We start from the raw sequence: 21,557 nt of genomic DNA on the forward strand, positions 1-21,557 counted from the left end.
CTCTTTCGTGATTGTCAGCCATCACCCAGTCAATTCATTCTGGAAATTGTTTATCTTCTAATTTAGCGCTACTCTTCTAACAATTTAAACTCATTTTTTGCCTTTTCTTCTCTTGATGGAAGTTTTTTTAATGTAGTCAATACCTTGTTTTTCCTTCCTTCCTTAGATTTCCATAGCCTTAACATCTGAGCTCAGCTTGTTTAGTAACGGTTGTAGGATCATTGCTGTTTTGAGGCACCTTACACGTATGGTTCCAGGGGTGGGCCAAACCTGGCCCACTGCCTGTTTTATAATAAAGCTTTATTGGAACGCAGCTAGACTTGTTCATTTCCATATTGTCTACAGCTGCTCTGCTTTTTTGCTACAATGACAGAGTTGAGTAGTTGCAACAGAGGTAAAATTTGCCTACCTCTAGATTAGAGCTTTAGAAAACAATTTTAATATCCTCATCCAGGAGTTTGGGGGGAAACCTCCTATTTCCAAACTAGCAAATACAGGAAGCACGTGCTGCTGCTCCCCAGACTCGTCAGCACGTCCCGGGCAGCCACACCAGCTGGTCTGAGTCAGCACGTGGTTTGAACCTGTTTGCTGTCCATGTTCTTTGTCACGCGTGTAGGGGGAGAGGGAATTTGTTTCCCTTCTTTGTGACAAGTGATGTGGGGTCGGTGAGCCGAGGAGTCGAAAGAAAGATTTCTTAGACTCTCAAGATCTGGCAGTAGTGCTCTTTTATTTAGAGAATAGTGTGGAATAGCATGGGGACAGGACCCATGGGCAGTCAGAGCTTCTGCTGCCCCCAGTTGAGGGTTAGAGCTAAATTTAAGGCATAGGTATATGATTCATCTCTTTACAAGACAAAGGAAAGAACATGAAAAAAAGTTAAAATGGTATCAGTGCAGGTGGGGTCTGGTCATTGGGTGATCCCATGACTTTTAGACAAGAATCAAATCGGATTAAGTAAAGGTTAGAAAGGTTAGACGCCACCACCCTAAACCAGTTACATGAGATTGCCAGACAGCAACCAACTTAAGTTCTTGCCTTCCCCATTAAGAGCTTCTAGGGACAAGGTCATCTCTCTTCTTCCTGGTACAGAGAGGGAGGCACCTTTTACAGATAGAGATTTACCTTACAAATGTAAATGTGTCCCAACAAGGGCAAGTTCCATTCCCCAGGGCCTCCTTCCCTGTCCCAGTTTATCAAAAGCTATCAGCCCAAAACAATCCCGATGCCAAAGAGTCATATCTTGGGGTGGCCAATTTCAGGTCCCTACAAGGTCCTCCCCACTTCCTTCACAAACGCAAATGTCTCAAAGGGCAAGCAAAATTCCAGTCCTCGGAGCCTGCTTCTCATCTGTAGTTTTAAAAGTAACCAGCCTAAAATCTTCATCAACAAGGTCAGAGGTTTTAGAAATATTAATGCTCCCTGCTGAAGGTGACAGCCATGAAGCCTCTAGACACTGAGAAATTGTTATTGGGCTTCAGCCACGTGTGCTTGAACCTGACAGCTGCTGTGTGCGTGACTGTTGATCAATACCCTACGTTATAAGTGTATAATTACTCACATTTTGTGGACTAGATCTGTCACATAGTCCCAGACATGTGAGCACTATCTCAGGTTTGTGCTTCCCACTTTGATAACGTGTCACTAGAAGGACCCCAGATGCTGTGAGGTATTGCGGTGGGGCTGGTTAAATGAAATTGGATTAAAACCAATATTGTTAATGCCCAAATCCCCCTGACTTATAGCCACCAATAGATGAATTGACTTTGTCTGTAAAAGTCCACATGACAAAGAAGTCTGTGTGCCTCACTTTTCTCATTCTATCGTAATCTTCTATTTTTCCACAATTAGATTGGCATTTGGGGTAGTTTCCCAAACCACAAGAAGAAGTAGTTCTCATTTTCCTGTGAGAACCTTCATGCTTTTTCTAAGTGGTTAGTTTAATTTAATGTTGAGCGAATTTTTATTATAACCTCTGAACCTTCAAATTAAAATTTAATTATACATTACAATTAATGGATTCCTATAAGAATAAATCAAACTAATTGAGACTATTGTTTGGCCAGAGTTGACCAGTGAATTTCCGCTGTTAAAAGTGAAATGCTGATTGCATTATTGCCCTGAAGGATGGGAGAAACCCTTGTTTGCAGAGATAAGAGGCTGATGTGGCCCTCCCCCTTTGCTAAGTACACAAGTCACCCTTCAGTGGTGCAGCTCACTTTGTGTCCTATCAGGGCACAGGGCTGGGTGTGATTGCTTAAATAGGGTGGGAGCCAGACCTGCCCACAGGTTGGGACTTTTCCTCAGGGCTTCAGATTCAATTCCAGATGTCAAGTAAAGTCTTGTTACTGTGTCTCAAGGGAATGACAGTAGATCATAGGACATAATTAAGTAAAGCAGCTGACATTCCAGGGCGTCCAACTTGGACAGATCAGTAGGGTCCCAGACAGGCTGTGATCAGAAATTGAACTCCGGCCCCTAAAGGGTTACTGCTGGCAAGAAGGCAAACGCTGAGGCTAGGGTCCCGGACAGGTTTCTAGAGCAGGGAACGCCCCTTGCAGATTACCAGAGCTTGTTACCTTAAGAGAGGGTATGGTAGAGACCGGGACAGAAGCCTGAAAGGGAACTGCAGCAGGTTCAGAGCGGGGACAGGAGAGAGGGCTTAAAAACCCATCATTAAACACTTCTCAAATGCCAGGCAGCGTTCTAATATTTATCATTCCTCACAACAGCCATAATAAGACAGGTGCGGTTATTATCCCCGTTTTACAGATGAGGAAACCAAGGCACCAAGGGATTAAACTTGCCCCAAGTCGACCAGTTGATTGTGGAAGCAGCACTGAAACTGAGGCCGTCTAATTGCAGGGCCCTGCTCTCGATCGTTACCCTCTGCAGTCTTGAGGCTAAGTTCTTGTGCCCGGAGCTCAAGCTCCTAACTCACTCCCGCCTGACATCACCTTTGGTCCTAGGATGAATGGAGCGGGTGGCGGCTTGGCCGCTGAACCTACAGAGACATTGAGGAGACCCTGGCACCACCTGGTCTATTTATAGCTCTGTTTCCAGTGCAAAGCAGCTGCGAAGTTAAAATGTGTCACAATATCAGCAATAAATATAAATGGGGAAGGAAAGGCGTGTGGCCATTTGAGTTTCGCATAAAATAAGATCCAAGTGGAAAAAAATGTCATCTTAAATCCTCATCTAGAGAAACTGTGGGGGCTGCCCAGAAGAAGGAAAGTAAGAACCAAACAGTGCGGGGGCCTGAGTGAAAGTAGTGCTATGTTCACATCTGATGTAAGTGTAGCAAGAAGAGCAGACGAAGCAGCATTCCCCTTTATCTGGGGAGAAGTGCTTTGGGAAAATTCTTGGCTTTAAAAATTGCTTTTATTCATGACAGTAAGGGTTCCCTAAGGTGGAGCAGCAGGCAGATGTCCCCCACTTACTGAATATTTTGTAAATAATGTGTAGAATTAAATAGTAAGCTCTGTATTCTTTCTCCACCCCTACCCCAAGCATTTTTTAAAAAATTCAAATAAAGTAATAGACATCATATCTTATTACCCTCCATTGAATACAGATAGATATTCGGTTCTGCAGTTTTTTGCTTTGTTTTTTTACTGAATGTTTGAATGGGTTAGAAAACCAGTATTTTTGCCAGTTTTTCCAAAATTATTAAGACTTTACCTCCTCATTTCTGTAATTTCTAAAAAAGCAACATGAGTGTTCAATGTTTCACCTCCTTGGGCAGTATATTAAGGGAGAAAAAATAAGATAAAGTCTCTGATAGACCCTTAATTGACTTATAGTAATGAAAATAATTTTCTAATAGTGAATGTTATTATCCTCCAAAATCCTTCTCCTGTTGCTCATAAAATAGTGGGGGTAACTCATAAAGATAAGTGGAATCATCTGGTGATTTTGAAGGGTCCTTTGAGTCACAATTAAAATGCAAACATTAAAAGCACCTGGTATAATAAATAGCTTCTTGGAAATTTTTAAGCAGCAGAATTCTATATTCTCCTGTGCACTTCTGTGAATATTAAAGTTAAATTTATACAAAAGAAAACTATAGGACCTTAATAAAATTGATCGTTGCTGTAAGTAATCACTTCCTTAATTTTCTTCTCATCGTGAGTCTGAGGAATTTTTAAATGCCTAAATACAGCAGTCAGCTTTGCTCCCTGTAGAAACCATCTAAGGCTGTGCTTTTTATCTTTCTTGTCCCTGTGCTAAATACGTACTGCTTAGTTATCAGAGATTTTTAGAATGCTAAATTTATATTGATTGCACCCTTTGCTTGCAACTTTAAATAATAAACCCAAGTCAAATTATTTTTAATAATTACATGACTTTCCTGAGTGATGAAGTCTGTCAGATCACTTTCCAATTCAAAATAGCTCTAAAAATTTAAACTATGGGCCTTAGGACTTTTGGCACTTAATCTTAACTGCCATTCTTAGAAAAAGAAAGAAAAAAGCTAAAAAAAAAAAAAAGCTTTAAAAAGCACAAAGAGTAAGAACTTGAATTATGTCGCTTACTGTTTTTTCAGAGTTAATGGTTAGAGATAATCTTCTCAGACACTTAGATGAAGAAAAAGAAGAAATGTCTATGCAGCATGTCTGCCTGACAGGGTCAGAGGCTCGGAGCTTTGTTCTGCTAGAGCGTTTGGTGTCTTTGCGGGTTGATTCAGTGCCGCTTAAATTAAACTTTGCGACTTCCCTGCAGGTGGATGAAAGCCAGACTGGAGAACCGGGATGGCTTGGAGGAGAATTAAAAGGAAAGACAGGATGGTTTCCTGCAAACTATGCAGAGAAAATCCCAGAAAATGAGGTTCCCACACCAGTCAAACCAGTGACCGAGCCGACCCCCACCCCTGCACCCAAGCTGGCTGTGCGTGAGACGCCCGCTCCCCTGGCAGCGACCTCTTCAGAGCCCTCCACGACCCCCAACAACTGGGCCGACTTCAGCTCCACGTACGTGTAGCCATGCTATCTCTGACTTTTGAAACCCCAACTTAGTGATCTTTTTTCTTTAAGTGTTTTTATGATCTTGGGTTGTACCTCTGCATAAAGATGCCTACTCTTTTCATTACCACTTTCTCTGACTGGTCTGCTGGCAAATTGTAGATTACATTCTGTGAACTGGCTTTAATTATATCATTGCTCAAGAATGATTTGCCCTGGTAGAAAATAAAGCCTATTATCTTGTTTTGTTCAGTAATTTGTCTGTATCTTTCATTCTCATGGAAGAAATGGAGAAATACAGTTTCCTAATAATGTGTTTGACATCCGTGTCAGTCAACAAATATTCAGTCATTTCCTGCATGTAAATAGCACTTTTTTTTGCTGGACAGAAACAGAAATTGACTTTAGTCATCTGGTTTTGAATCCCATAGAAAGCTGTTTCCTTTACAGCTTTCCTGTCTCATCAGTCGTGTACAAATGTTCAGGGCAGTGAAGCAATGTGTGTCCTTGGCTGCTGCTAGTACTTACCATTGGTCATCAGGAAATGGGATTAAAAGCAGCGTGTAAGCAGAGGTTTGAAATGCGAAATGAAACCTCTGTCCACACTTCCAGTTATAGGACCATGATCCAGCTGTGCAGTCGTCTAAAAATATTTTGTGCCAGCATTCAAGTAAAAGTGATTTGCGTAAGAAGTATTTTAAATATTTTTTCAAGTCTAACCATCTTTCAGAAGAAACGAATTGAAGGCAGGGAGTCAAGATGTAATGCTGGAGAAAGATCCAATGGGTGAAGCTGAAAGAAAGGAGCAGTAACCAAGGGCAGGAGGAAGTGGAGGGCAGGGTGTAAGGAGTAACCAAGGTTTTCACCCTTACATGGCATAGAAAAGGTTGGAAGTGCTAAAGAAGGTCCTTCTTCTCTAATGTCTGCCCAAAAGTAGCCTTCCATTAGCATGGTCCCAAGGTGGAAACTCCCCCTTCCTCTCTTGATCTTGATTGAAAAGCTCTGACTCTTTAAACTAAAGCTTAGGCTGACATAGAAGACAGATGCCCTGTTTTCCAGGATCTTGTTTTGCTGTGCATCCGGTCAGTGTGACTCTCACCCTGGTTAAATGTGTAGCGTGCAGCTCTCTGGCTATTATCGAGGGCATCTTATTTTCCAAACCCCAAGTCAGGGCGTGTAGTCAAACAAAGGAGTTATTTTGATTTTTCAAATTTGTTTATGTGTTAATAAAGATATGAGAAGTAAATTACATTATCTGCACTCATCCAGATATGTTTATTTAAAATTATAAAATTGCAAAATTGAAGCTGTCCCTGAGATTCAGGACAACTGGTTGCTCTAAAGGTACCACTTGTAGTTACCATGCCGGGTGCTTGCTGTGTGGTGGATGGGACAGAGAAATGGTGTTAAGAAGTGCCAGCTGCTAAGCTGGCATATTTTCATATGTGATATATAACTTCTTTTTTGCTGATTTGGCTATTATTACAAATGATGATAATGATCATGTGAGGATGCTTCTCTGGTGCTTTAGAGGTACAAAGTATTTCCCTATCCAGTATTTCACAACTCACCCAAAATGGCAGAATATTGTTCCCGTTTTATCAATGAGGAAATAAAGATTCAAAGAAACTACTATAATTTGCCTGAGGTTTGTCACTAGTGTGTGAAGCTCAGACTCAAACCCACGTCTGGTGCGCTTTCCTCCTTCCTTGTTCTTGAACTTAGAAAGCCCCGTAAATGTACTGAGTTTGTGTTTACCGTGGGTGAAATGCTGGTGCATTAGGAAGTGCTTGCTACTCATGGCGGCATGCTCTTCCTTCCAGGTGGCCCACCAGTGCAAATGAGAAACCAGAAACGGACAACTGGGATGCGTGGGCAGCACAGCCCTCTCTCACCGTGCCGAGTGCCGGCCAGTTAAGGCAGAGATCGGCCTTTACTCCAGCCACGGCCACTGGCTCCTCCCCATCTCCTGTTTTAGGCCAGGTAAAGGCAGGCAGTGGGAGTGTGAAGACGTAGCATGCCTTACAGCACTGGCAGATTCAGCCAGTGCTTGTTGACTGTGTCATTTACAAGTAAGCCTCACTATATGTATGGGATCAGCTGGCAGTGAGGGATCCGGTTCACGTTTTCCCAGTAGCCTTTAAGGAGCCCAGAATATATTGTGAATAGTGAGAGTTCAGAGATGGGTAATCAGAGAAGCTTCATTGAAGAAGTGTCATTTGAACTGCATCTTGAACAATGGGTAAGGTCTTACTAGGAAGTGGAGAGGGCTGACATGTCTGTCAGACAGAAAATTCTATGAGCAGAGGCTTTAAGGCAGGAAATCCAAGTGTGTGTAGGGAAAATCATGGGTCAGTCCATTTGGCTAGACTATTGAGTAGTTTTTGGAAAAGGTAGACTTATTGTAGGTTAATGAGGATCTCTTAAATGCCCTGCTAAGAAAGAATAATTTCTGAAAGGATAAAGATGGTTATTCTGAATATTTCTATTTCTATTTAATACAATAAAGGTAAAGAAATGAAATTTCGGTAAATAATCAATCAAACCAGACAAGAGACAATGCCTATCTGGCAGGCACTTGGGGCTCAGGGACAGTTTGTGATCTGGGAACAACCAGATTGAAGGTGGGCTCCGGGCAGCTTCAGGTGGAGGTGTTGGGCAGGAAGATTCGAGTGGAGGACATGGGGGCAGCGACACCAGTGAAAGAGGATGGAGTCACGGTGCCTGGGGGAGCAAATAGGAAAGGAAAGAGGTCTGGGATTGAGGAAAAGATTTGACCTTAAACAGAAAGAAAGAATTGAGAAATAAATGGATTTTTAGTTCGAGGGAGGAGGCAGGTTTTAGACGTGTGAAAGTGGGCCGTCCAGGTAGTCCTGTCTGGCAGGCAGCTGGAGCGTAGATCAGATCTAAGGAAATGTGTGAGGTCTTCAGAGGAGAGATACTGTCGGCAGAAAATGGAAATACACAGAGCACATGCGTTCTGTGACCTGGAAGAAGAGCAGCTCCCCACAGGGCGTTCCTTCCCTTTGATTCTCTCCTGGCTCAGCGGGTAGTGCGTCTCCTGCTCTGGTGGAGGAGAAGCGGGGCGTTGTTTCCAGAAAGTGGGTCAGGGGTGTGCTCATATTATTAAAGGCAGTGGTCAGGACAAAGAAGAGATCATTCAGTGTGGCAAGTAGAATGTATTTGTGGCCTGGAAAAGAGTAGAATAAAGCAGATCGCAAAAGGGTAAAGGGGAAATGATGGGTGAGAAAGTGGAAAGATGTGTGAAAGAAAAGAGGAGTAGAGGGGCAGGAGGGCATTGGGAAAGGCGTGAGCCAGCCACATTGCTGCATGTTAGAGAAAGGGACTGAAAAGTCAAGTACCAGAGAATATAATTGGGGTGAGGTGAATACAACATGAAAAGCACAGAAAAGAAGACAGGATTCTTTTTCTTCTGGGAGAGGAGGGGTGAAGAGGTTGGGGAAAGATAAAGGAGAGAAAGGAGTTCAGGTTGTGCTACCTGCCAGCATTCTCAGGAGGGGAATGCAGAGTTTGCAAAATAGGAATTCAGCAAAGAAAAATGAAGAATTGCTTGGCTTAAGTTAACCTAAATCTGTAACTGATCATTACACATTATCTCAACGTTCTCCAGCAATCCAGAACTAGAAATGATAATAATAATAAAAGCTACCACAACTATTATGGTTATTACTGTCATAGCAACACTATGGAGAGATCTTATAAAACTTCCTTGACAACCTTTTGAAGAAAGTATCTGTTTTATGGATGTGGAAACTGAGGCCTGGAGAGATTAAACAATTGCCTAAGGTCACAAAATTAGTAGTGACAGGCTTGAGACTCAAACCCAGAGCCCGTGTTCTGTCCGACCCCAGGCTGGGTTATTCGGGTGTATCCATGTGGAAAGATTGACAAGGCAGGCACCGGGAAGATTTCTCAGGGCGAGAGATTCTGAAGTATCAACAAGGACACAGTTGAAATGGCTGACCCAGTGGTCCATTCGTGGTAGAGAAATAAATGGACGTAGCGAGAGGATGAGACAGTCTAGGATAGCTGTGAGGTCCCCTGTGAGGGCGAGAGAGGAGGGTGGAAGGTCAGGAACAGATGGTCCTGGGGAGTGTTTGAAACCCATAGAAACCTCCTCCATTCTGAGGATTTGAAGGAGCGCACAGTTGAAATGGAAGGAAATAGGGATGTCGTAGGTTTAAGAAGGGGAGAAGACCAGGATTTAGAAGTTAGCAGCATGGATGCTGAAACTGTTTGACCTGTCATAAATTCTCCATTGATCCGATGCAATCATAATTAAATGTCAACGTGGAAATAACTTGTAAAGACAAGTACAAATGGGTTCCGGATGAACTCTCCTTGGCCATCGTCCTTTGTTCCTGTCCATTTACGTATGCGATTGAAAGTTGACATTGTTGTATTGTTTAGTCATGTTTTTAGATATTGTACTGGTTTTCTATTATGGTTTTTAAGCAGATAATGAATGCCTCGCCCTGCCTTTCCAGCCTCATCTCCTACCACACCCCTCCATGAAAGTAGGCCACCCGCGTCCCCGGATTGTGCTTCTCTTCCTGGACCCTTTGCAGTGTACCGCCTCGAGGCCTTTGCCTGTGCTGTGCCCTCAGCCTGGAGTGCCCTTCCTCCGAAGCCCTAGCTTTCAAAATCCTTCTCGTCCCTCCAGGCCCACCTCCAGTGCTGCCTCCTCTGGGAAATGTTCCCTGTTGCCCACAGGCAGAGTTCATACCTCTCCTCTCTCTGTTCCCACAGTGAATAGCTGGAACGTCTTATTAGCGTATTTCCTTCTGCCAGGTGGTATACATAGTTGTTTGTATCTCCTTCTTCCCCGTTAATTGTGAGTTCCTTGATAATAACATCACACTGTCCATTTTTATAGTGCTTTATGGTGAATAAAGTGTTTTAACCTAAATTATTTTGGGGAGGCAGAGCCGGCGTTTTATTCATCTTTGTAACCCCACAGTGCCTTGCATATAGGTGTACAATGGGTTTATGCCAACCAGACCCCTATTTCTCTAAAAAGGAGCTAAGACAAGCACAATCCAGTGCAGGGCGTGTTTCCCTTTCTCCCTAAACTAAGAGATCAGTTAATTATCTTTTGAAATTTCATAAGATTTCTGCTCCAATATTAATTCTCCACTGAAAATCCAAATCAGATTGGAAATGGGGGCATGCCCTGGGCAACCTGAAAGTTAAAATAGAACCAAAATAGGGGCCAGCCCCGTGGCCTAGTGGTTAAGTTTGCGCACTCTGCTTTGGCGACCTGGGGTTTCGCCGGTTTGGATCCTGGGTACAGACCTACGCACCTCTTGTCAAGCCGTGCTGTGGCAGGCGTCCCACATATAAAATAGAGGAAGACGGGCACGGATGTTAGCTCAGGGTCAGTCTTCCTCAGGAAAAAAGAAAACATAGAACCAAAATATAAAAGGCCCACAGCCAGGTGCAACAGAATAAATCCGACCTCCTGGCTTGTTTAAATAGAGAGTTCTAGTGGCCAGGCAATGGCCTTGTGGATAGGCTGGCAGGTTTTTGCCTCCACTTTTGGAAATAAACGATTACTGAGAAACAGTGAAGCGTCTAGCACTCGACTGTGCTGAAGCGGGGTCTCTGTGGCTGTGTGTGTGCCCGTGTGTGCTCATTGGAGGGGAGGTGCCCGTGTTCATGTCGCCTGAATTGATAACAAATCACCAAGTAATGAGAGGTCCTTTATGTCGTTCCGCACAAGGGCGAGAAGGTGGAGGGGCTACAAGCGCAAGCCCTGTATCCTTGGAGAGCCAAAAAAGACAACCACTTAAATTTTAACAAAAACGATGTCATCACCGTCCTGGAACAGCAAGACATGTGGTGGTTTGGAGAAGTTCAAGGCCAGAAGGGTTGGTTCCCCAAGTCTTATGTGAAACTCATTTCAGGGCCCGTACGGAAATCGACAAGGTATGTTTGTGTTTATCTGCTTCTGTTAGATGAAAACAATGTTAGGCATTAAAATATTGCTTGTGCTTGTTAAGATTCACAAATAGGAGTTGCAGGATTATTTTATCTTCTTGATCTTTTAACTACAAAAGTTAGAGGATATGTCAACAGAAGGAGCCTCTTACAGATAAATGGTCACTTTTTCTTGTGAAAGGCTGTATATCTTGTTTTTCATTGAATTATGCAAGAGGGATTTCTAGTCTGAGACCTGGAACATTCTTGTGGGTTTGTTGGAGATTATGTCTGTCTTCATGCTTAGTACTCAGTACTGTGCCAGAGATACATGACTACTTAGAAGTCCAAAGCATTTGGAAATAATTGGAGGAATGAATTATCTTCTTCATTAGGGTCTTATTATAGCACAGAACCTTAATTATTCCAACCATATACATGTTCAAAACAAATGATGAGATTTAAGAAGATAAAAATATCAAAAATATCGGATGAGAATCCATCAGTCATGCTTTGAAATAGACCAATACATTGGCTGTGTATCCAGCACAGCAAAGTGCTGAAAAACACGAATGTGAGCCAGAATCATGGCTCTAGAGCATCTTATTATGTGCTTTAACTTAGCCAAGTGCCACTGTCTCAGCTGGAGATTGTTCAGAGTTTTAAACGATAAGAAGTTTTAAAAGAGAAAAATCAATGTCATCTGTTCTACTTTCTTCTAAGGTAAAACTTACCGTACTCTTTCCCCCATCTTTCAGCATGGAGTCTGGTCCTTCAGAAAGTCCTGCCTGTCTAAAGAGAGTCGCTTCCCCTGCAGCCAAGCCGGCTGTTTCGGGAGAAGGTAAGAACCTGAGGCAAATATGTTCTTTAGAAGGTCGTGGAAATTATGCAATACAAATAGTAAATGTTTGGAATGAGACTGGATTTCATTTTTAAATTGACTACATTAATTTACGTTCTAAGCTAAAGTGAAAGTTTAGCTCTTTATAAACTCGAAGGGCTTTATGGAGACTTTCAAAATACTATCAGATGGATTGATCATAAAAACTGAATTTTCTAACTATATTTTATTATGAGTCCTTTGACTTTTGAAAGAGGCCCATCAGTCACTAGGGATCAAGTTTTCTGAGCATCTCTATAGCTGAATTGTGGTCCTGTCTATTCTTGACTCTGAGATAAATATTTTGTTTTAAAATCGTGACTTACACAGTCCCAGAAAGCTGTTAGAGTAACATCAGTGCCATCTGTACACCCAAACAAAAGAGAACTTCAGTTTCCATGTTCCGTGTAAATGACCAAACCAGATTCTGTAGGCCTAAAAATTTCATTTTGAGTGTTTATTATACAAATAATTAATTGCTTTATTTCTGGGTCTTTGTGACATAATCCCAAGGATTATCTATGCCAATGTATTGTATGGGTTTAAAAGTGAACAAAACCTAACATAATTTGGGCTCTAAGAGTAAAAGTCTCATTTATGCCTTTTCCACATTCAGTTTAGCCATTTTCTAGTACTAATTGAAGAGTGCTTTCCATCCAGAAGTCTGAACAATGCTCGTAGCTAACTGATGTCTCCCCAACTGTATAGTAATTTTCCATGGGTTCCTTGAATGAATTATATGAGGAGAGAATGTTTTATGTAGTTTGTTTGCCATTAGGAGATGGTTGCATTCCTTAGAAATCTTACCTTGTGAAAAATAGAATTATTAAAACAGTTGTTCCCATGGAGACAGGAAGCATGAAAGTTTAATGGTATTTCAGACTCACAGTGACAAAGTTACTTTTTCAAGAGGAATTTTAGAATTTTCTTTTTTAGTTGATAGGTATAGTGATAAAACTTCATCATTACTCAACAAATCCAGCGTTTTAGTGCATCCAGTTTTTGCTGTTACCTCCAAAGCAATCATTAGCATAGTTCTCATTGTACATTCTTATCATCTTAATGACAGTTCGTCTGCTGTTAGGAGAACAAGGCAAAAAGCTCATTTAAACACAGCACATGTAGTCAGTAGTGTATAAAGCAAATTATCTCACACACACTAAGAAAAATTCCATGTATATAGCCAATTAAATCTCATCGGAGGGCTGGAGTTTACATTCTAGCTCTCTTACCTAGAAACCATATATTTTGGTCTTGCCTTAACTTCTTCATCTGTAAAGTGGGCATAATAACCACCCCTTGAGGTAGCAAATTATTACAAGGATTATGAGATAATATGTGTAAAACTTCAGAATAAAGGTCAGTAAATGTCTGCTACTTTTATTTCCTTTTTGCTTCATTTGCTGGGTTATTAATAGAGCCACTTATAGCAGTGGGCTTTCTCATCTACGAGCGACATTGATAAATGTCTATTTGTTTTAAAACATGTACAGAGGCCTCAACACTTGAGGCCTCAATTAAATAGGTCACAGATGAACCGAACATATACTTAAAGTTGGGCAACAGAAGAGAGCTAAATTTTAATCTTAGTTGACATTTATTGCATCCATTTTGAAATGATTTAGGTATTGGAAATATCGGGGAAGATTGCTGGCATTCTGGAGGCGTGTGGAAGGACACTGGAGTTTGAAATTCCGAGAAGAGCTATTTTTATATGTTAATGAGCCACTTATTAATACTGCATTAAAAGTAATCAAATTTAAAATAAACCATAACCCAGATTTAAACAGAGTGTCAGTTTGGGTAGCTCTTAAAATATCGGCTTGGGGATGGCCGGCACCCTGGGGTCAGTGTGCGATGAAGTGGGCCCAGGTGGTGAGGGGCCCCTGCGTCTCCATCCTCCCGTCTCCCGGCTGTCCTGAGTCCTGAGCAGCCTCGCAGAAGCCTGTGTGCACGGAAGGGCGAGTGCAGCCACAACCTTCCCAGTCTCCTTGGTGTCCTCTGCTGCAGTGTCAAGTTCAGCCAGAGTTCATGCTCCTGAAGTTTCTTAAGCATTTTGAAAGTTACTCCAAAATTTGGATCCATTTTTAAGAAAGTGACTTTTAAGTGCAAGAATCGCTGGGAAAAGTGTTGATTGCCAAGGATCCTATCTTCAGTGGCCAAACATGAACTAAGGAACAAGTCACAGAGCAAAATGAAAAGGGAAGGGTCAGAAGATTGAGAAATCAGAAAAAGGAATATGTTAAGGAAAAAAGAATGTCCTTATTAAAGCTGCCAAACTTTGAGTTCCTTGTGCGGGAAATCATTTTTCCAGTTTCACCCGTGGAGGTGTATGTTACCAGCGCTGGAGGGCTGAAGACAGAGAGCTTTCTGTTCTCCCTCGCGCGTTCGGATGACCTTGTGTCTGCCGTGGGGTCCGACGCTCCCCAGCACTCGCTGCTGGCCTCAGCCCGCAGGTCCGCACTGCTGAAGCTGAAGCCCTCGGAGAGCTCCTCCCACATTGTGGAGCTGCCCACATGAGCACAGCGTTAGGGGGTTTTGTTTTTTGTGTATTTCTTTTAGCTTTCAGTAGGCCCCTGCAGGGGCTCTTGTAATTGGCCAAAGGATTCCTCCACGCGAAATTTCTGCCTATTAATTAACATTAGGCTCTGCATCTGAGGACCATCATCTGAAGTTTTAGTGAGAAACATACATCATCCATCATAAAAATGAACTTTTTGAGTAATTGGTGATTTTTGTATTGCTTTTTAAAAAATATACAGAAGAGTAGGATAAAATGGAGAAAAAAATGGAAACAAGAAACGTACGTTCATCCTTCTATAAATCTCTTATCCTGTACCTAATGTGAAGAATTTTGTGTCTAGTGGTCTTTCTGAGAGTGTGGCTTGGTTCTAAGCCTTAGTAAAATCAGCTACTTATAATTAAAAAGAAAAATTTCCTCTGGGATGTCCACACTTCACCTTCAACACAGTGAATAACATTAGTTCTTACCCTTTAAGACTAACTTCCATGAATAATAAAATGTAGGACGCTGTGGTTTGTCTTTCAACTTGATCAGAAAGCCTCGATTTTCTTCTGGAATTGAGTAGACACTACTTTTATCATCAGTCTGCTCCACCTGTTGATGCATTTAATTGACAAGTAGATGCCCATTTTGAACTAAATAAGGTATATTTTTTATTTTGTGTTCTAACAGCTTCCTGCCATCTGTGTCTATGGCACAAAAAGACATAGTTTTCACTTGGGCACTTGAATAATGAAATATGTGTCTTATTTAATTTACATAAAGGATATACCATATCTAAAGATTTTTTAAAATTGTGACTTGAAATCCTCAACACTGAAAGATAGGTACTTGGTGTGCACACCAAGTGCCTGCATGCGAATGTCTCTCAGTCAGTGCTCAGCCCGACAGAGGCACTCAGTAAATGTTAGTTAAGGGTAAAGGTAAAATGTATTTTCATTTAAAAAGAAATCATGATGTTACGTCGAGATCACTCGTGGGTAGTCCTCACTGTTGGTAGACATACACTTGGTTTTTTGTTCCTGTAGCTGGGTCTTCACAGGAATTGTCTCCCTGTCTGCAGTTACTGAATTTTTACGTGCAATTGGGGAATTTGAACCCAGGGGTCCTGCACCTCTGTATATTATCTGTGACTAGCCTTTCTCTTGAATGGATCTTATCCTAACTTCCTTATTCATAAACTTGCTTTTGCAAAGCTGTCTGGGATTTCTGTAAACAATCAAGCTCTCTCCGTATCTCAATATTTCTCCCCACCAGAATTTATTGCCATGTACACTTACGAGAGTTCTGAGCAAGGCGATTTAACCTTTCAGCAAGGGGATGTGATTTTGGTTACCAAGAAAGATGGTGACTGGTGGACAGGAACAGTGGGCGACAAGGCCGGAGTCTTCCCTTCTAACTATGTGAGGCTTAAAGATTCGGAGGTAAACCCACATTAACTGTTTCCTCTCCCTTTCTGGGCAGTGATTCTATGCGGGGAGTCACCATGTTTGACGGTGGAACACTTTGTTGGGTTTTGCTAAGTTCTGGAACGTGACAGCAAATACGGTGTGACCTGTAATATTTGAACTTGTCATTTGGTTCCATAGGCTAAGCCTTCGCTTCCCATATGCAGACAAACTCCCGGGGCTAAGTGGAGGCTGTCTGTAGTGAGGCGGGTGTGTGTCAGCTAGGATAATGTTCAGCATTTATCTCTATTCCTGCGTGTAACTGCCTTAGGATTTGCAGTAAACGTTCTTCATTAGGTCTTTTTGGGCACTGACTTGGGGTACCTCAAGAAAGATACACAACAAATATTTTGCCCATGTAAACAAAAGTAATTTGGTGATACTGGCCCCAGAATATTGGACAGTAGAGAGTTTGTGAAATTTATATTTTTCCCTACACAGTAGGAAGACACAAGACCTAAGAGATTGGTACACTTTGGGCTAGGCCTTAGTATCTCCAGGGTCTAAATTTATTTTAAATGCTGTTCTCCTTATAAACTGGAAATGGCTCCCATTGTTGTTAAATGGGGCTCTAAAAATTCAGTTGCATAACGGGTGGTCTTGAGATAGTGCAAGTTTAATGAAATGATGAGGTGGGCCTACCAGAGTATAGGAGCCGATCTTGTAGTGGCCAAATTCAGGTTGCTGGAGGATTTAGGGGTATAAATGTAGTCATTTAACAGATCCATCACACATAAATAAACCAACAAGAATGGGCTCTTTTTAAAAAATTTTTTAAATTTTTTCTAAGCTTAGGCACCCAATTCACTTACCTTCGCTTTCTCAGGTGCCAGCACGTGGACAAACCTGGCCCTCTCTCATTTGAATGCCGTAGGAGGGTGGGCCCCAGTATCGGTAGCTGCTTGGGGCACCAGGCCAGGCCTGGTGGCCGGCTGCAGTAGTCCTGCCATTGGCCGTCTCCTCTTCCCTGCAGTTCCCAGGCATAGTTTTATTTTGCCTGGGTTTACTTTTCCAGGAAGTGTCATTATTGTTGTTTTTGTTTTCCCGTGCCGTGCTGTGGTCGTGAGAGCAGCTTGCTGAAGCTCCCCTGGAGGGATTAGCTTAAGTCTGCTTACCCTGGGAGAATTTGGCAGAAGCCAGGTGGAAGGCACTTCTGCCTGGAAGACAGCGGTGAATTGTCCTCTGCAGACCTGGAGGGCCAGAATAAACTCTTCTCCAGGCCAGCCAGTTGGATCCAATGAGAATCACACAGATGGCATTTGCGGGAGGCGGGAAACACTTGATTTCTGCTACCATGCACAAAAACTCTAAAGTGACTCTGCCCTTTGGATCAGTTAAAACACAAAAGCCATTACTTGTATTGTATTTTAATAAATTATAGTTTTCTATAAAAAACTTCAGAAGTCAGCAAGTTAAATATATATACCGTGATACTTTCTAAAGGTAAGCTGACTTGTAAGGTGACTTCTTAACCACAGTCTTAAAGTATGAGCCACGGAAGAACTAGCAGGGCTAAAGATCTTGGGCAAACATTTAGCTCCATTATATTTCATAATAATAGAAAAATCTAGAAAGTCAGCTCTTTCCTCCTACTTGGCCATAGAGTTAGAGTATAAGGAAAATATCCTGCCAAACGTAAAAACCAGACCTAGCCTCAGATAGCAGGATTGCCCTGTGGGCCTGGGAGAGGCTGTCCTGTCCTCGCTTCCCTTCTCTGGATGAGAGGGGCTGGGGCACGTAGCCTGGGGTAGCTTTTTTCCTGCGTTCTTGAGGAGTGCCAGGACAGAAGCTGGCCTGCTGAGTGCGTCGTAGCTTATGTGCCGGCTGTGGCATTGAAGCCACTTGAACTCTATCATTGGATAGTGCCAGTTGCTTTGTTCTTTTTGTGGAATATAGGGGGAGTATTATAGCCTGTACTAGGAAAGAAACTGGGCATTTGGAATCTTGTTTCATTGGAATTCCTTTATTTTGATACACAGCCTATAAAAATAGCAAGGGAGATTGGTATGGTATAACTTTGTTAATACAGAAAGCATACATCAGTAAAAATTTTAACTCAATCTTCCCTGTTAAATGGTTATTAAATTTCAATAACCAAATTAAAGGGACTATGATAAGTTGTGTTCCTGGTAGATAAATTATATATTTTTATTCCTGCAGTAACATCATTTAGTTTATTAAGCCTTTTGTTATGTTTTAATTGGAATACTTAATTTACTGAAAGATAGGAACTCAGGGGTGAATATTAATTCAGGAGAAAGCCCTTTGTAACCACGGATTACGGTCTGGCCCCTGTCCTGACTGAAGGTCTCTGTTGGCTTACTCAGCTCGTTTAAAATTCCGTGAGTGTCCGTGAAGGAATTCAACCCCAGAGCACTTTGGAACACTTACTAGTTGGAAAAAAGTATGGTCTGCTTCTCTGGATGGTGCACGCAGTGTTGGTAGAGCAGCGTTGAAACAGTGCAGGATTGGGGTGGAATGGGTGCACAGGAGAGCGGCTACCTCTTTGAATAAAGAGGCAAAGGGGCTGGGAAAGGATGTTTGAATTGCCACTGTACTGTTTAGGTTCTTTTAAAAAAAGAAAGCTCTAAAGCAAATGTAAAATATTAATATTTTCATGTATTCAGTCTTGGTATTGGGCTCATGGGTGTCTGTTAGAGTCTCTGTACTTTTTATGTGTGAAATATTTAATAATTAACCTTTTGAACATACAATATGAGGTTGGTGTTTAGGACTAGACTAGTGGTCTTCCTAGTGTGGCCCCCGTTTGATTCAACCCAGAGACACGACATGCCTGTGCCACACCTGAGCCCCCTGGGTCCAACAGCGCCATGTACTTGGCTAATTTTTCTCCAAAGAGAGTAAAAGCTGCATGTTTTAAAGTACTTACTTTGTCATGTGTTTTCCTGGTGTCCGTCCTAATGTCAGGAGATCAGTGCTACTGTGTTTCCCCAGAATGAAAAGGGGGCTTCAGGGGCTCAAGCGGGTTTGTGTCATCATTAATCGTTTTTTTAAGTTGCATGACCAAAACTCTTCAGTATGCAAATGAGACCTTCTGCTCTGTTTTAAGGGCTCTGGAACTGCTGGGAAAACAGGGAGTTTAGGAAAAAAACCTGGTAAGTTACAAACCCTGATGCTTATTTTTCCATGTTTTGAATGTAATTGATAGTTGCTCCCAATCTTTATTAGGGCCAGAAGCCTACAAGAAAAGGCAAAAGGGTCTTCCCTAAGAATGGTTGGCGTAGATCCTTTCCTTGGAATCCATTAATAGTGTATACATGGTATAAACTATGGCTGTTGCTTCACACAGGGGAAATAGGAGCGTTACCAGACAGAATGTCCTCTTGGGTCCTGAAGAAATAATTCAAGCAAGATGGTGGGACGTGTAGTGCACAGAGCTGTAGGATTTGGGGTCACTCTGCTCACCCATCTTCTTGTTGGGCTCAGGAAGCCCTTTTGCCTTTCCTGACAGCACATTCAGTCCCAGAACATAAACAGTGGAGGAGATGAGAGGAGCAACAAACATCAGAGTGTAGGTCCTATTAATTTAGAAGCCATTGGGTGGTTTTCCTCAGGTACACATTGAAGGTACAAAATTATAGTCATCCCTCTGAATTCAAAGTGTTTTTGTTCATCTAAACAAAATCGCATGTTCTAGAAATAGAAGCATGAGAGAGAAGAAGCAGACATGAAATAATATGGTTGGTATGGCATGACTTCCTCATCTAGGTCATTTGAGCTTTTCTGTTGTCGCATCCTTAGGAAATTAGAGGTCGGAAAGAGTCAGCGCTATGCTGAGTGAGGGCTTTGTATCTGTGTCTGGTGCTTAGCTCCAGAGGGCCTTACCTGGCCGGGAAAAGTGGGCTCTCAGGTTGTCATAGGATGTTAGTCAGACTCAGATATTGGACCCCTCGGTCAAACCTCTGTTTGAACTGTGAGTATTCTGTGTTTTGAATTGTCATTCCAAAGGGTCCAGACGGGCTGAACTTTGCACTGAAGCCAGTGAGCTGCTCAGAAACACAAAAGACAGAAAAGAATGTCAGGGCAGGTTGCTGGCTATGCCTGCCAGGTCCTTGGAGGAGCAGGGACATCTGAGGCCAAATAGGACACTAATTTGGACTTTCTCCAAACCAAGTACTCTTAGGATCTAGAGCTGGTCCTTGGCGTGTTAGGGAGGAATAGGACCCAGCTACAGATTTACCAGCTAGGGCGCTCAGTGGTGCCCCGGTGTATGTAATCGGGCTCTTTCTTGCTTCGCCTGAGCTCTCGGAAGCATCTGGCAGGGCCAGGCCTGCACCATGACGGCCTAGAGCTCCTAGTAAGGTGGCCGGCCGCTGACTGCAGAACAGGGACTATGGGGTTGCTAATGCGCCTCTTAGAGTGGCAGGAAATATTGTCAGAGGCTGGGGCCTTTTTACCTCTTTTCTTCCTTTCTGTCTTTCTTCACCTCACTCCTTCTTTCCTCCTTTCAAGAACCATTATGATGGGGATAGAGCGTCGAGGAATAGAACAGTTAGCGCTGTGTTGCTTCTGGAAGTTCAGAAAGCAGTCGCTGCTGACACACCAGCATTTCTTTTCCTACTCGACCTCCTGTGCCAGTAGAAGTGTACTTTACAGAGCCTGGTCTGTGGTAGTGCTGGAATTTTTCCCACGAGATTTTTAACATTCAGGAAAAGTACAGAACTCTTTACATTTTTTCCTGTGCTGAACTGTTGTTTTTCTATAAAATTCCCATCTCAACTCCAGGTTCCTCCTTTAACTTGAAATAAAAAGAAGTAACTTGCACTGACATGAGTCCTCCCTGATACTTAGGGATCACCCTCAAAATGTGAGCCGCAGGGAAAGTGGTCTTTGGATGGGGGCGAGAGTCTAAATGCACAACAGTCGAATCAGCTAGTGCCACGCTCCCGATGGTTTCTGAAGAAAACAGAATTTCTCTTTTACTGTACTTGGCAGGTGGAAAAGCTTCCCTTGAGGTCCTTTCTTCACTAACCGTCCTCCAGTGTACTGTGTGCTAAGCACTGTGTGGGGGCAGTGGGCGGGGTGGAGGCGAATGAGGCCCAGCTGTCGGCCTCAGGGTGTTCACGGGAATTGTGGGAGGGGCCGGGACAGAAGGTGTGGGAATTGGGGGGCGGGGGTTCAGGGTGGGAAGTTGGTGCGTTCTGAGAGATGATGATGGAGTCCTGGAGCAGGCTGGGCAGAGCCAAAAGATCACTGAAGCCCTCGAACGCTGCATTTGCGTTGTAGGTCATGGACCCGGGGATAATTGAGCCTTTAGAGAACCAGCCCAGTACATGGGCTTTGACGATGGTCATCTGTGAGCCTGGGGGGTGGCTGTGTCTCCCTAGACTTTCCTTCTCCTGACTGTAACAGTGCACCACGATGTTTGGTCTTGTCTTTCAGAGATCGCCCAGGTTATTGCCTCCTACACTGCCACCGGTCCAGAGCAGCTTACCCTGGCCCCTGGTCAGCTGATTTTGATCCGAAAAAAGAACCCAGGTGGATGGTGGGAAGGAGAGCTGCAAGTTAGTGTCTTTTCCGTTTGTTTAAAATTCTCTGTCCAAATTTGAATATGCAGAATCTCAAATTTCATTGCAAAGTAGAAATAACCCCACACTGCCTAAAACCTGCGTTTGGAGAGTGAGAGATATCACGTTATCTGAATCTCTTGGTGGTGTAAGCTTCAACCAGCCCGCAGCAGAGTTGGAGAGCTAAGGATTCTTCTGCAGATTTGTCCAAATCTGTTTGGTTCCTGAGTTCAGAGAGTGAGCGTTGGGATAGTGAGAATTCATGATGACGGACGACAC

General features: G+C 42.8%; 1 protein-coding gene across 15 annotated transcripts in view; it reads left to right on the forward strand.

Annotated features, from left to right (window-relative positions):
- Positions 1-21,557, forward strand: part of ITSN1 (intersectin 1) — a 213,988-nt gene that overhangs the window by 130,097 nt on the left and 62,334 nt on the right. For 10 of the 15 annotated variants that reach the window (XR_011433019.1, XR_011433018.1, XM_023630068.2 and 7 more), the window contains 7 exons: positions 4,720-4,967; positions 6,782-6,941; positions 10,702-10,907; positions 11,657-11,739; positions 15,560-15,726; positions 18,821-18,866; positions 21,154-21,275. Coding sequence is in view for 13 of the 15 variants with exons in the window: in XM_023630068.2 (XP_023485836.1) it covers positions 4,720-4,967; positions 6,782-6,941; positions 10,702-10,907; positions 11,657-11,739; positions 15,560-15,726; positions 18,821-18,866; positions 21,154-21,275 (1,032 nt within the window). In the remaining 2 variants the exon portion in view is untranslated. The remainder of the gene's footprint in view (positions 1-4,719; positions 4,968-6,781; positions 6,942-10,701; positions 10,908-11,656; positions 11,740-15,559; positions 15,727-18,820; positions 18,867-21,153; positions 21,276-21,557) is intronic. The other 5 variants (XM_070252570.1, XM_023630070.2, XM_023630071.2 and 2 more) reach the window with 1 other exon arrangement.

This window comes from Equus caballus, chromosome 26, assembly GCF_041296265.1.
Source record: "Equus caballus isolate H_3958 breed thoroughbred chromosome 26, TB-T2T, whole genome shotgun sequence".
Lineage (NCBI taxonomy): Eukaryota > Metazoa > Chordata > Mammalia > Perissodactyla > Equidae > Equus > Equus caballus.